Consider the following 15,864-nt stretch of genomic DNA (forward strand, 5'->3'; position numbering starts at 1 on the left):
TTTTACATCATACTAAAAGTTTATTAAAGGGGTTGTTCACATTTGCGTTCATACCAAGAATGAAAGAATGAGAATTAACCCATAAAGTTTAAAAAATGAAGGTTTGGGATCCAATGGTCTGCAGATTTATCCTGATTTTTGACAGAATTACATTAACTATACCTTGCTATTTAAGTAATACCCTTTAGTTTTTACTTTTAAAAATGCTGCTGACCCATAGATTTTATGAATGACAGAAGTGCATATTAGGATCTGTATCAGCAGATCTGTACTTATGTGCCTTCCATGGTATCATCCCTTTATTCATTAATGCCAAGTTTTTACCTGAATGCCATATTTTAATGGTCTAGCAAGGGCTGTGTGTTTAAAGGAGAACTAAAGGTTAAACTTAAGTATATTTCCATCATAAGTCTGGTGGTCCCATAACTTACAAAGTGTAGCGAATGCTTTCTCCCTGGTGTCTAGAAGAAGGAACAACGCTCTGCAGCGAATGTAGCGCTGGACTCGGGTGACGTCACTAATTTTTAAAGCAGCTTCCTCCCTGCTGCCCGCGGCAGCCTTGAGACACGTTCGGCTTAATTCAAGTTTAATGCGCATGTCTCCGAGGCGCAGCCTTTCTCCTTTTTTTTTTTTTCTTTTTTCCCGCATGCGCATTACTGATGTAGAGGCGAAGGTAGTCTTAAATCTTTTAGTTAGATGGCCACTGCGTTGTCGGAACATCAACCATTATGTTCTGCTTTTGTATTTGCAATGGTGAGCAGAAAATATAGCGATCAAGGTCATCAATGTGAGTACTTTAGAGGGTAGAGCATGAATTTTGCCTTTCCTTCTCCTTTAAGTCTTGTAGTACTATTTGCCACTTCCATAGTAATATCCATAAGAACTGACCAATTTTGAGTAGTTTCAAGCTGTGATCAAAATACCCTAAGCAACAAATATTTAAATTAAAAATTCTTAACTCTTAGTGGGATAAAGACATTTTTATAGGTATTTTTATTTTTTTGTGGGAAATTATTTAGCTTTTTGTTCAGCATTTTCCCAGTGTGGAACGTGTGAGTAAAATATTTTGAGGACCCCATACCCTGAGGGAAAGTGGTCTGGATCTTAGTCATAATAAAATTGTATTTCTACAACCGACTTTCAGGCTGGGTACCTAGGGGTCCATTGGGATTGCCATACACCTGCATTTATGTGCACATACTCATGCATACCCTGATCCTAACCTCTCCTTCTTGTCTCCCTGAATCACTGTGCTGCAATGTAATATATCCTCGCCCTTTCAACTCATTTCAGCATCACTGGGGGGACAGGTGTGAGTGTATAGAATTGTAGCTGCCAGATAATGTGGGCTGAAAGGGTCTGTGGGGACAACATCCTCTGAGAAAGAACTGTGGCTGTAAAATTGTCATAGTGGTTTGTAACTCTTTATATAAAGGGACAAATAAAGGTGGCTTTGCATGGATTCCTGCTGGAATCAAGCTAACCACTAAAACACTTTTTCTTTGTGCCACAGCAAAGTTGTTGTACATCAAGCAATAGCAGGATCTTCTGTGAATAATGTTTATTCTAGTTCACAATTCTAAGTCTATAATCACTATAATCACTTCAAATCATTGACTGCAGTAAACATCCAGTCTGTAGAGCCTGGAATGCAGAGATATTCCTTGTTTCTAGTATCTGTACGACTTGTTTGGTTTCTTGTTTCAGGAGCACCAAGCAGCGGCTTATACGATGAGTGTATATTTCAGAAAAGCTGTTGGCAGCCCTCACTACATGTGCCTTTTATTGGCAACATACCTATCTTTAAATAAGAGTATATTATTATTATTATTATTATTATTATTATTTATATGGCTCCATTGTCTCCTGAAGTGCTTTATGGAGTACAGGGATTTCAACACATATGGCATAAGAAATTAAATTTTCAAATAATATTTTCCTAAAGCCGATACACATTTTAGAATTTGCATAGTGTTAACAACCGGGGATTGCCCTGCTGAAAAGTGCTTACAGTCTAAATGGGTACAAGTATGGGATCCATTATATGGAAACCCATTATCCAGAAAGCACTGAATAACGGGAAGATTGTCTCCCATAGACTCCATTTTATCCAAGTAATCTATTCTTTTTAAATTAAGTTCAAACTAAAGGTGGCCATAGACGCAAAGATCCGCTCGTTAGGCGATGTCGCCAAATGAGCGGATCTTTGCGTCTATGGCCACCTTTAGTTTGAACTTAATTTTTTTTTGAACTTGATCTTTCCCCGATATGCCATTAATGAGCATGGATAAATCGGGATTAATCTGAACATTCGGCCGTATTACCGAACGTTCCGATTACGATGCGCAATGGGCTCCGGCGGGACCGGTCGGGTCAAAATCAAACCTGTCCAATCGACCAAACAACCGGTCTCCGCCGGACGAAAGATGTCGGCACTCTCCACACACGATCCGAAAATCGTACGATTCCTCGATTCATACGATAGGATCTGTGCATCTATGGCCAGCTTTAGATATAATTAATCCTGATTGGAAGCAAAACCAGCATACTGGGTTTATATAATGTTTACATGGTTTTCTAGTAGACTTGGATATTATGATCTGTTATCCGGAAAACCCCATGTCCCAAGCTTTCCAGATCACAGGTGCCATACCCGTATATGTAACCTTAAATTAATCAATTTAGTTGCTTCTAATTTGCATCAACTGTGCCAACATTTTAAATAAAAATTAACTAATAATTGGGTTATTAACATTAAGCAGTTGCAAAAATGTGTAAATGTGTTTGAAAGTATTATTGTAAATATTATATATAAAGTACCTATTTAGAATGTGTTGGGTAAAATAATGTAAATTCTTTTGCTTTTTACTGGGTTGAAAGACCCTGGATTTTCCCTGCATGTTCTCACCTTGATTCACACAAAGCCTCCATTGTTAATGACAGATGATTAATGAACTGCATTTAATGACCACGGGCTCATACCTACTTAATGAAATTAATTTTGACACGTGTAAATAGCACGGAGGTCATTTCTTTTGATTGAAAAGCAGGAAAGCCAGCATTATGCAAATTTGCCTATCCAATACATTGATCTCTTAGATACCATTGAACAATATGGGGAAATATAGGAGCCCAATTGTAGGAGCCTTTGCTGTTGCAAGAGGAGGACGGGTGAGGTTATTACTATTGTAGCAGCTCTTTCCAGGAAGGTGGGGGTTGCATTCTTAATATTGGAGTGTGATATACTATACACTACACAGAAATGCCCTGTGCTGAAGCAATGTTACTGCAATCCTTTTCACTTGGCAACATGTTCTTATGCTTTTATTTTTTATAAATATCTCAATGCAAAATGTTGTATTTTATTGTATGGTGCCTGTGTCATGATACTGGAATTCATTATCCGCTTGCACCCAGGGCTCTCCTTCACCACATACATAAGTGCGTTACAAGTTTCAGTAATGGTAGTGCTGCAAGGAGCGATGGTAAATAAACACCTTCAGGTAGAAATGCCAAAAATTATATATCAGCCCCAGTATCTGCTACGTTTTGCATTTCAACAAGGAAACCCGCTTGTTTATTACTCTTATTAACACTCTGCAAACTGAGTATAGAGATGCACTGTAATGCAGCCAGTTGTCCTAATGAGTAAAGTTTAACGGTTCGGTATTCCTCTTAGTTTCCCGCCAGGTTATCAACAGATAAGGCATCATCCGTTTCTTTTTATCTGCTCTATTTAGTATTGTTATTTTAGTATAAAATGACACAAATAAGCAACAGTGTAACAAATAATAACAGTGTAACAAATTTTTGATTTGGAATATCGTGTTTTTAAAATTGCGGTCATCACAAATCCCTCGTCTTTGAGAAGGCCCGACCGGCAATCTGTAGATTCTGGCAGATGCTAGAGGGGCTGCTGCAAGATACCATAGACAGTCACTATTTTTGAAACTGTTTGGTACCCTATGTACATGAAATGCATGAAATCTTAGTCTACACTGCAAATGAGTCGTGGGTGTACCCTAATCCACATTCCCCAGAAGAACAGTATTTCTGTGTGCATATCCAGTTTTAACTCCCCCCCCCCCCCGTAGAGGATGTATTGCAGTTCCATGTCAAGTCTGCTAAGCCACTGGCTGCCAGTCTACAAGATGGGAATCGACTGATTTTCAACGATTCATTGTTCCGAGTACTGTCAGCTCTCATGATCAGCATCAGAAAGCAGTTAATAACCATCGCATGGTTCATGAGAAAAACTCAAAGCAACACAATTGGCGATTTTTTTTTTTTTTAAATGCACATATAGGTGTAAAGGCCATAGAAAGTTCTGTTTTTACCCCATATGTCCCCTTTCAAATGTGTATATGCTATATAATAAATTATTGTTTATTTTTGTTTTGAAATGTAAATTGCATGTCAGGAGCTTATAATCACTAAACCTTTACACTGAGTATTAACAGCTAAAAACTTCAGACCTCCGCAGAAATCACTCATCTCTAAATAAACTTCTGGTTTCGATTATAAAGCTGCTACTGTGTTCTCCTGTTATCTTGTCTGGTGCCTTTGGGATGCAAATTAGGATTTTAAATTTGTAAATCAGCATTTTGCCCCTGTCTGTCTCAAGCCTGATGGACTGGGCCCCATCACATGTTATGAATTTCCCCTTCAATGCTTGGCAGCTTCACTGAGCTTTAAATCAATTGTACATTTAAGATTGTGTACATTTTAATTGTGTGCAAAAAAATAATTTTGTGCTCTCATTTCAAACTTGTGTGCGCAGTTTTTAAAAACTGTGCTTGGTTTAGCATTGATACTAAATGTGCGCACCACAATTTATGTGCACTGGCCTCAAAATTTGTGGGAACGAGGGAACTTTCAATGATGGTAAGCAATTTTTGTGTTTTTATTGTTTTTTATTTCGATAAAGCTAAAATAGAGATTCAAAGACATTAGAACCCTGTTTCTCGTTTGCTATAACCCTTATACGCTTATGTTGTGGTCCAGCCACTTCTAGGGACCCAAGGTTAAGAAGTAGAGATTTAGAACAAAAAAAAAAAAAATAGGCCTGATCTTAAAAGACATAATGACATATTTCTAGTGATGGGCTTTATGTAGGGTTGCCACCTGGCTGGTATTTTACCAGTAAATTGTACCGGTAAAACACCTGCTAAGGCCAGGGCCGGTATTACAAATCTACCGGCAATGTAGTTGCTGGTAGATCTTTAATACCCTTAACAAAAGCCATTGGCCCTCTGCTGGAAACGTACCTCTTCTCCGTCTTGTGGCCATTGCTCAATGTGTCTCCGCCCTATTTGCATCACGGCCTGCCCCTTTTTTTCCCACTCCAACCACTGGCTGGTAAAACTTCTAAAAAGGTGGCAACCCTAGCTATATATTGATGCACAGCATGCCCTTGATGTTATTCACCCAGCATTCATTTGTGTGAACCCTATTATTTGTAATTCAGTCTGCAGCTCTGTTATTGAAGCACAACCACTGAACCTTCAGCAATGAGAGTATCCAGGGAATTTTACAGGCTAAAGTCTGCAAGATTGACAGCCCTGATAAAAATTGCTACTGACCACTTCATACCTTACTATACACCCTACCACACGCAAGTTTACTTTTGTGCACCTACTCTACACATAGCAGCCACTTGCAACGCCGAGTGCTATTAGGTGCTAGTTAGGCACCAAGTCACTGAATGACACACAATGAGACATATCTATGGATATTCTGTCTGTACTGTACTAATCTCATCTAGTCTGTGTTTGCTGGCATTGCCTATGATAGCTCAGGCTTATCAGTGAGTTGTGAGGTTAATAATCATTGCAGTGGCAGTTGGCTTTGCACATTACATTGTCCATGGGTCCCCAACCTTTTTACCCATGAGTGATATTCAAAAAAAATTGGGGAACAACACAAGCATGGAGAAAGTCCTGGAGGTGTCAGATAAGGACTGTGATTGGCTGTTTCATAGCCCCCTACGTGGATTGACTGGAGGCTCTGTTTGGCATTACATCTGGTTTTTATGCAACCAAAACTTGCCCCAAACCAGGAATTCAAAAATAATCACCTGCTTTTTAGGTCACTGGGAGCAACATGTTGCTGAAGAGCCACAGGTCGGTGTTCACTGGTCTAGTCCAGTAGATCTTCCATCCTTATTTTGCTTCATGTCCTGTCTCTTATCCTTCCACCCAGAGACTCTTGCTGCATTTTTCTCTCTTTTTAGTTTCTTTAACATTTTAAATCCACACTTTCTTGACTTAGCCTTGTCCAATTAGTTGATTGTCTACATCATTTGAAAGATACTTCTTCCCATAACCCATCTTAGTATCCCATAACCCATCTTAGATCCTATAACCACTCTTAGTATGGTTTCTTTGCACCAACTATGTTTCCAGTGTCGGACTGGCCCACTGAGATACCAGGAAAACTCACAATGGGCCTTTGTGCTGCTAAACATTTGGCCTATTTCATGGCCATTCCCTATTTCTTTGAGAACAAACAGGATGAATGGATGGAATAATAGATTATAGTATGTAAAGAATAGAGACTAGGAGAATAGATGTTGATTGAGGAGAAGAACAATAATAATACTAAGAGTGGGCCTGGTCTATGGTTCTTTGGTGGGCCCCTGGTCTAAGGTTTTTGGGTGGGCCCCTGGTATCCCAGTCCGACACTGTATGTTTCTAAGGTAAGTTTGCAGCCCCAAACATCACACACATATGATAATCCCCAAAGTAATCATATCCCCTGTTTGATGTTAATAACTCGCTATCTTTAATTACAAACACATTATAGTTTTTTGTTTTTTTTTACATTATTTTATTTTTATTTTGTGTATAGGCTACAGAAATGGAGAGGCAGCTCTCTCAGCAGGTGACTGTACTTCAGGAAGAATTCCGGGAGAAGAGTCTGTCTACAAGCCAGCATGTTTCACGGTTGGAAAGTCTCTTAGCTGAGGTGAGTGTTTCTAAAGAAAGTTAGACATCCCTCAGGAATAAGTAAATGACAGGTGAAACAAAGCGCCATTTTGTTTGAGATTTGTATTATTTTTTTGTTGTTGTAGGGGGGCCTTTAATATGTAATTAGAATTGGTCCTAGAGTTTTGTTTCATGGTGGGGCAGAAATGTGTATGTGCATCTCTGCTTAATGCATACATGCATGCCACTCAGCTATTTTTAAATAAAACAGTACCTTATACTTGAAGGTAACTACACTGCATGATTTTTTTTTTGTGTGTATCTATGTATTTTTATATCTGAGTATAGCTTCCAAATCTTGAAACATATTTATTTAAATCTAAAATGTAATTTAGTTAGTAATAATATATATATCACATTCCAGCTTATCGCAACATAGCTTATGCTGTTGTATGTGTATATGTGAATATATACACATATACGCAATATACGCAATTTGTTAAAGCTTTTCCCCAACCACCACCTAAAGCTGTCTTTTTTTTAACATAAGCAGTCTAAAGAAAACAATTGGATTTATTGCTTTAGCATTGAACATTCAATCCAAACTCCCTTTTCCTCACTCTTCTGCCAGTCTTTGTGCCTCTCCTGATGTGCACAGCTGTGAGCAGTAATAGTCGCAAGTGTAGGCCATCCAACTAGATATTGGCAAACCTACATTTCTCTAAAACTGTTAAGTCCTTTCATATACAAGCTTTCAGGCAATAAAAAATGTCTTTAAAGGAAATCAATACACTGGTGTAATTTATATAACAGAAGGCAGATGCACATGGAAACTGTAGGGCAGACACTGCAGCCATTAAAAAGGAAGAAGATGCAGGGGTGCTTCGCCAATGAGGCGAGTTGAGGCTGTCGCCTCAGGCAGCAGCGCCCCACTAGGTACCAGGGGCAGCAAAAATGCTGCTCCTGGTATTTTAAGAGCGAATTTCCAGGGGAGGGGGGGCAGCAGCAACTGCTGCTGCCTCAGGTGGCGGAGGGGCCAGGATCGCCCCTGAGAAGATGGGAGATGAATAGTTGTAAGATTAAAATCACTATGTGACCCCCACAAGCAGATAACATTTTCAGTTGCAGGTTAGGGAAGAATGCAGAATAGAAAGATTGGTCATTAAGAAAGCAATAACAATAAAAAATGAAGACCAGCAGAATAGTGGATAAGACTTCCCATCTAAAAGCCACTTGCCGTATATGGGCTGTCCCTTATCCATATGTTCCCCCTGATTGAAGGCCTGATTCCAAGTGTCATTAGTAACTGCTGGCTGTGGAGAATGCTAAATCACCCTTCCCCCATCTCCAGGGGTGTTCCTACATACAGGTTGGAAGCTCCACCACTGACAGTAGGTATTTATTAATACTATCTAAAATTCATCCTCTGACCAAGCTGTTATTTTGACCATCTTGTAACCCCCCCCCCCCGTGTTGGGCGGAATCGGGCCTTAGATCATTTTGAAATCTATGGTGGCTATGTGGGATGTGTAGCTGGGTGTAGGAGTCTGGTAGTTCTGCTACAGTAGGCAGTGCCAACATGGGTAGACAACCGTACATACTGTAAGCTGAATATCAAACTTCAGTTTCTGGTAACTTCCCATCATTCCCCTTGTTAGGGATAACACATCTTGCAGAGTGATGTTGAAAACCCCAAAGCCCTTTTGTTGCCTTCCTTTTAACCTTTCTCCCTGATGCTCCAATGCCCTGTTCTATGCAACATGTTAATTTTTAGCATCCTCTATTAAAGTATAATGTTCTGATTCTGGACTGGTAGGGAGGTAGGGCATATTGGGAATACTCATGGAACATTGCATTACCTGACTTTTTTAGTGCAGAAGGACCCAGTTGCTCATCAGTGTTGTGCTTTGATGGGTAAGGGAGCATGGCTCTTTAGCATGTAAAACCTAAATGTGTTTGGGGGTTATAGCAGTTTTACAGCATGTTGCTATATAAATGGGGCACCATCAACACATCCGCTGTAAAACATTAGGAGAAAAGAGGAAGCCAGTGAATACATGGGAAAATGGGAAGCACTTCAACATGCACCTAGGGTTTTAGTAGGAAAGATGGATTATTCTGCATTGCAAGCATAGCATTGGGCAACACTGCACAGCTGCTTTGGCATGAAACTAATGCACCATTGCTCAAAACAACTTCTGCTAGTGTTCAGAAAATTCCAATAATTTCTTCTTCAGAACTTGCAACTAGGCAGATGCTGGAGAAGACACTGTTGTGTTGGTTTAATGATGTGCATGTGAGGGGTGAAGGGTATTATTGCTGCAACATCAAGAGGCCGGTTGATGTAGTCAGCGATGCATTTTAAAGGAATTGCTGCAACCTGAGGTTTGTGGAATTGGGATGTTTTTTTTCATAATTTCATCCAAGCAACATCATTGCTGGTGAAGAGCTTTAAAGTTCTGTCATGCATATTAGAGTATTGACGTTTCTGTTTATATTCCCATATCTAATTGAAAATGCACAACATTGCCAATAAATGTGGTAACATCAGAAAATACAATTCCTTAAAAGCTTGAAAAGTAAATGTGTAATGTATTGTAATATACTGTGCAATACTGGCCTGCAATCTGTAAAAATCTTAATTTTATCTTCATTTTATGTCAGAAATGTAATCAGTCTCTTTCCGTTTCTACTTGACTTTCTGTCTCGCTCCCCTTTTTCCTGTTGTGTTGGTCTTTCTTTTCAAACTGAATGGCGGTCACATTGGATTTTCATGCAAGTGCATAACTATAGAATAGAGACCATTATTTTTGTCCAGATATTTTAATCACTCCATGTTGGAATGTGTTTTTTTTTACTGGCCATTTAATGGCCTCTGTGCACAAAGGTTTAATTTAGGTTCTGATTTTGGTCCAGGCTTTTGTTCATTTGTCAGTGACGTTGAGTTGAACCTGTTTTTCATGCACAACATATTTCTGTATATTAGTAGTCTTGCAGTTTGTTTTTGATGAAGGTGCATCATTTTTGGATTTGGCCAGTTTAAAATTGTTCACAAAAGATGTGGACATCTATCAAATCAAATTCAAGCCATAATCTTTGCAAAACAAAAGCAAATTTCTTTAAAAAAGGGGGACATTTAATTATTAAAGGGATACTGTTATGGGGAAAAAAAATGTTTTCAAAATGAATCAGTTAATAGTGCTGCTCCAGCAGAATTCTGCACTAAAATCCATTTCTCAAAAGAGCAAAGAGATTTTTTTATATTCAATTTTGAAATCTGACATGGGGCTAGAGATATTGTCAATTTCCCAGCTGCCCGAAGTCATGTGACTTGTGCTCTGATAAACTTCAATCACTCTTTACTGCTGTACTGCAAGTTGGAGTGATATCACCCCCTCCCTTTCCCCCCCAGCAGCCAAACAAAAGAACAATGGGAAGGTAACCAGATAGCAGCTCCCTAACACAAGATAACAGCTGCCTGGTAGATCTAAGAACAACACTCAATAGTAAAAACCCATGTCCCATTGAGACACATTCAGTTACATTGAGAAGGAAAAACAGCAGCCTGCCAGAAAGCATTTCTCTCCTAAAGTGCAGGCACAAGTCACATGACCAGGGGCAGCTGGGAAATTGACAAAATGTCTAGCCCCATGTCAGATTTCAAAATTGAATATAAAAAAATCGGTTTGCTCTTTTGAGAAATAGATTTCAGTGCAAAAGTCTGCTGGAGTAGTACTATTAACTGGTGCATTATGAAAAAAACATGTTTTCCATGACAGTATCCCTTTAATATATTATGCGTCATCACGGGTTGTTTTGTACATTGCCCCTTTAACATGAGGTGACTGATTTCCCATACAGGCCCAAAAGAAAAAGCTGCAAAAAATGTCAATAGATTGTAAGCTATAAGATAAGACATATTTAGAAAAGAGATGGATACCTTTTCAGAAAATTCTTGTATCCATGGGAACAGGGCTAAGCACAGACAACAATAAGGTTTCAATGAATTAATTGTCTATTTTAACATAGGATCCTTCCAAAATGAAACTCTACACAAAGACATACGAGTTATTTCCTGTTGATCCAGTCTTTACTCTCTTCCCCCAGCAGAGCAATTACACTAAATAGACATAGCAGGACTTCGTTCTGAGATCTAGTCAATTCCCACTGAGAACTAATTACACAGGAAAACACTGATGCAATTGGGTTGCTAAAAACAATAATGAAAAAGGCAACTGACTGCATGTTCCACATTCGATAACTGCCTGCAGGTCAAATAAACTGAATGATTCAGTAAAGACATTCATACCCCTTTCCCCAATAATATAGATGTGGTACGCTGTGCCAGATACATCAGTACATCCTGATCCTGTGATGTGCAGGTCAGTAAAAATTCAATTCGCACCCGTCCCTAACATGCAAAATGTTGCCATTGTAGGTTCCGACCCATACCCACATCTTACTTTTGTGCACACCTCTGGTTCCAAAACACAGAATCTTTGGGAGCAGTAAAGGAATATACTTCCCCAGTCTGACCAATGTCCAACCCTAACCCGTAATATTTGGCCATATTTCAACCAAAACCCCGCCCAATCATTGGTTTACTGGTCACCTCGGGTTTCGGGTCAACCAGCACATCACTAATCCTGCTCCATCAGTTTTATATGTTCTTGCTGAGTCTGTTATCCAGATGAGAGAGCAATGAGTAGGCCTTTTCTGCAATATATACCATATTTTTGTTTTTTAACTTGTAACTTTTTGGTTGCACTCTTGGGACATTAATTATTTAATCAATTTGTTAATTACACAGACATATATATACAGTTGTGTTATAATAGCAGTCTGACATCACTAACCTGATCAATCACTGTTTTTGGTAGAAATTATATTTCTACATGGCAAATAATTTACTAGTAGGTGTAGTAGAGTAATAGAAACCAACAGACCCAACAGTCATGACATGCTGCTGATTCTGTGTAATTGAATCATTAATTTAGGCTTGTTCGGAATAAACGTAAATTAATCTGGTGGCAGGCACTCAAATAAAGGCAATCTTCCAACAAATTGTAGAAAATCAAGTAGAAAAGATTTATTGTGTCCTCCACCTTACGCATTTCATGTTACAAACACTTAGGGGCCGATTCACAAAGGGTCGAATATCGAGGGTTAATTAACCCTCGATATTCGACTGGGAATTAAAATCCTTCAAATATCGAAGTCGAAGGATTTTAGCGCAAATAGTGCGATTGAACGATCAAAGGATTATTCCTTCGATCGAACGATAAAATCCTTCGAATCGAACGATTCGAAGGATTTTAATCCAACGATCGAAGGAATATCCTTCGATCAAAAAAACTTAGGAAAGCCTATGGGGACCTTTCCCATAGGCTAACATTGAGTTCGGTAGCTTTTAGATGGCGAACTAGGGGGTCGAAGTTTTTTCTCAAAGAGACCGTACTTCGACTATTGAATGGTTGAACGATTTTTAGTTCGAATAGTTCGATTCGAAGTCGTAGTCGAAGGTCGTAGTAGCCCATTCGATGGTTGAAGTAGCCCAAAAAACACTTCGAAATTCGAAGTTTTTTTACTTCGAATCCTTCACTCGAAGTTAGTGAATCGGCCCCATAATCATAGGCTATGATTAGAAGTCGTCTATGTGAAGTTCGGCAAGAAGCCCCCGCAAAGTCCCATTGTTGAAAAAAAGATGTGCTGAAGAGGTTACAATTTGACAAAGAACACATTGACTGGTCTAAAGAGAAATGGTGCAACGTTTTGTTGACTGATTAAGGCAAGATTGTTCTTTTTGGGTCTAGCGTCCACAAACTGTTGGTCAGGCGACCCCCGAACACTGAATTCAAGCCACAGTACAATGTGAAGACCGTGAAACATGGTGGCACAAGCATCATGATATGGGGATGTTTCTCATACTATGGTGTTGGGCCTATTTATCTCATACCAGGGATCATGGATCAGTTTCAATACATCAAAATATTTGAAGAGGTCATGTTGACTTATGCCATAGAGGAAATGCCCTTGAAATGAGTGTTTCAACAAGACAAGATTGACATTATGGAGTGACCAGCCCAATCCCTGGATCTTAATCCAGCATAAAACCTGTGGGTTGACATCAAAAATGCTGTTTCTGAGGCAAAACCAAGAAATGTACAAGAATTGTGGAATGTAACAGGTGCCAGAAGTTGGTGGACTCCATGTAACACAGATGTGCAGCAGTTCTCAGAAACACTGATTATACAACTAAATATTAGTTCAGTGATTCAAACGAAAGCAAAAAAGGTTTTCAGTTTATACAGTGAATGTTTGTTTGTAAAGAAGAATGCAGACACAATTTTTTATTTATTTTTTTGGAACAACCTAATATTCCCTTTTCTTCACTTTCTCAAAAGAAATGAGAAAAAAAAAATGTTTTGATTTGGAATAGAATATGCAGTGTTCCCAAAGTATTTGTGTGTATGGAAATAAAAGCTATTATAAGGATTTTGAGCTTTATTCACTTTTTTTAAACACACTGCTTTTATTCTAAACAAACTGTATATCATCCATTTGCTGAAGCATTCAAGTTAACAGCCCTAAATCTGTTTCATAAATATGACTTATAACACCCAACTGACACCTAAAGTCAGGAATCCGCTTCCAGAAAATCCTCCATTTATCTGTGCAAACCCAAAGTATATTGTCTTTTCTGCTTCCGATTATAAAGCTGCTGCTGTGTTCTCCTGTTATCTTGCCTGGTGCCTTTGGGACATTAATGCAAATTAGGATTTTAAATGTGGAAATCAGCATTTTGCCCCTGTGTCTGTCTCAAAACTGGGCCCCATCACATGTTATGGATTTCCCCTTTAATGCTTGGCAGCTTCACTGAGCTTTAAGTCAATTGTACATTTAAAACAAACATAGTTCCCTCTAATTCCTTCTCAGCTATGTGTGCAAAAAAAATTTTGTGCTCTCATTTCAATTTCATTGTGTGCGCAGTTTTTTAAAACTGTGCTCGATTTTACATTGATACAAAATGGGCGAACCACAATTTACACATCTTAGAGGGAACTTTCAACGATGGTAAGACATTTTTGTGTTTTTGTTTTTTATTTCAATTAAAGCTAAAAAAGAGATTCAAAGACATTAGAGCCCTGTTTCTCAGTTGCTATAACCCTTATTCGCCTATATGTTGTGGTCCAGCCACTTCTGGGGATCCAAGGTTAAGAAGTAGAGATTTAGAACAAAAAAAAAATAGGACTTATCTAAAAATGACATAATTCTAGTGATCGGCTAAACATAGGGTTGCGACCCAGCCGGTATTTTACCGGCCTAGCCGGTAAAACACCTCCTAAGGCCGGGGCCAGTATAACAAATTTACAGGCAATGTAGTTGCTGGTAAATCTGTAATACCTTTAACAAAAGCCATCAGCCCTCCGCTGGAAACGTAACTTTTCTCTGTCTTCTGGCCATTGCGCAATGTGTCTCCGCCCCTTTTTCATCATGTCCGCGGATCTGCCCCTTTTGCATCATAGCCTGCCTCTTTTGTTCCCACACCCACCACCGGCTGGTAAAACTTCTGAAAAGGTGGCAACCCTAGCTATATATTGATGCACAGCATGGCCCTGACGTTATTCACCCAGCATTCATTTGTGTGAACCCTATTATTTGTAATTCAGTCTGCAGCTCTGTTATTGAAGCACAACCACTGAACCTTCAGCAATGAGAGTATTCAGGGAATTGTACAGGCTAAAGTCTGCAAGATTGACAGCCGTGATTAAAACTGCTTCTGACCACTTCACACCTTACTATACACCCTACCCCACGCAAGTTTACTTTTCTGCACCGACTCTACACAGAGCAGCCACTTGCAAAGCCGAATGCTATTAGGTGCTAGTTAGGCACCCAGTCACTGAATGACACGCAAATCTATGGATATTCTGTATACACAGTCTGTACAAGCACAGCAAAGCATCATTTTATGTTGCAGACAGAATCTCTATCTGTTTGTACAGCTGTAATAAAAAAAAATGTTCCTATGTCTCCCCAGTCCCTTTCTCCTCAATTCAATCCCGTTTTTCCCTCTTTCTTTTTCCCATATGTGGAGCAGCAGATCCTAGAAGTAAGTACCTGAGCTTTCCTGTGCCTGGTGTGTGCATGAGCGCTTTCAGTCTTTGTGCATGATATCTTGCTAGTGTCACATCTCACAAATATTGTGGGAGCCAATAGCCAGGTAGCAAACACTAGGTAGGTATTTACAAAAGTGCAGCAGAGCAGGGGTGCTTGGGTAAACATCCCTCCTGTTGCTTAGATCCAAATAAAGCATTTTTGGGTGGCTAAATACATGTACACCGGTGATCGCTCAGTGACCTCATCGTGATTCAGACCGTTTTGGCTGAATTGTTCTGCCTGACTGACCAACCTGCAAGTTGAAGGCAAGGAAAGATGTCAGTGTTGCGTATGTTCTGTATTTAAAGGTCATGTTTATATGGAGGATGTCACAGGCAGGCGTGCTAAGTGCATTTAGAAGTAAGGTAGAATTTTCGAGAAAAAAATCATGGATTTGTCATCACCATAAGTCATTGCTTACGTGCAGTATAAACCTCCTGCTGCTACCCATTACTTTTATGTATTAAAGGGACAGTATTTGTTTTCTTGTACTCAGCATACACTGGCCTAGTACCCTGGGCAGGGCAATTTGTTTGCTTTTCTTACATCCTACTTTTTCTTGCTATTTGAGATTAATAGTGGAATGTGCCAACTGAGAGAGGGGTTAAACTCTGTGAACTTTAGTGGAGGGAGGTGGTTGAGTGGATTGTGAGCAGTAATAGAACAGTTTGTTATAATCAGAGGGGGTTGAAAGGACACCTATGATAAAGTGCAGGTTTCTTATTTGATTGGATTAAAAATCTTTTATACATATCTTTTTAAACATTCGCTAACCTGT

The 15,864-nt window shown here is 39.2% G+C and overlaps 1 protein-coding gene across 3 annotated transcripts in view; it reads left to right on the forward strand.

Annotated features, from left to right (window-relative positions):
• Positions 1–15,864, forward strand: part of bicdl1.S (BICD family like cargo adaptor 1 S homeolog) — a 47,731-nt gene that overhangs the window by 14,616 nt on the left and 17,251 nt on the right. For 2 of the 3 annotated variants that reach the window (XR_005965062.1, XM_041580272.1), the window contains exons 3-4: positions 6,850–6,966; positions 15,028–15,039. Coding sequence is in view for 2 of the 3 variants with exons in the window: in XM_041580272.1 (XP_041436206.1) it covers positions 6,850–6,966; positions 15,028–15,039 (129 nt within the window). In the remaining variant the exon portion in view is untranslated. The remainder of the gene's footprint in view (positions 1–6,849; positions 6,967–15,027; positions 15,040–15,864) is intronic. The other variant, XM_018244056.2, reaches the window with a different exon arrangement.

Source organism: Xenopus laevis, chromosome 1S (assembly GCF_017654675.1).
Source record: "Xenopus laevis strain J_2021 chromosome 1S, Xenopus_laevis_v10.1, whole genome shotgun sequence".
Classification (NCBI taxonomy): domain Eukaryota; kingdom Metazoa; phylum Chordata; class Amphibia; order Anura; family Pipidae; genus Xenopus; species Xenopus laevis.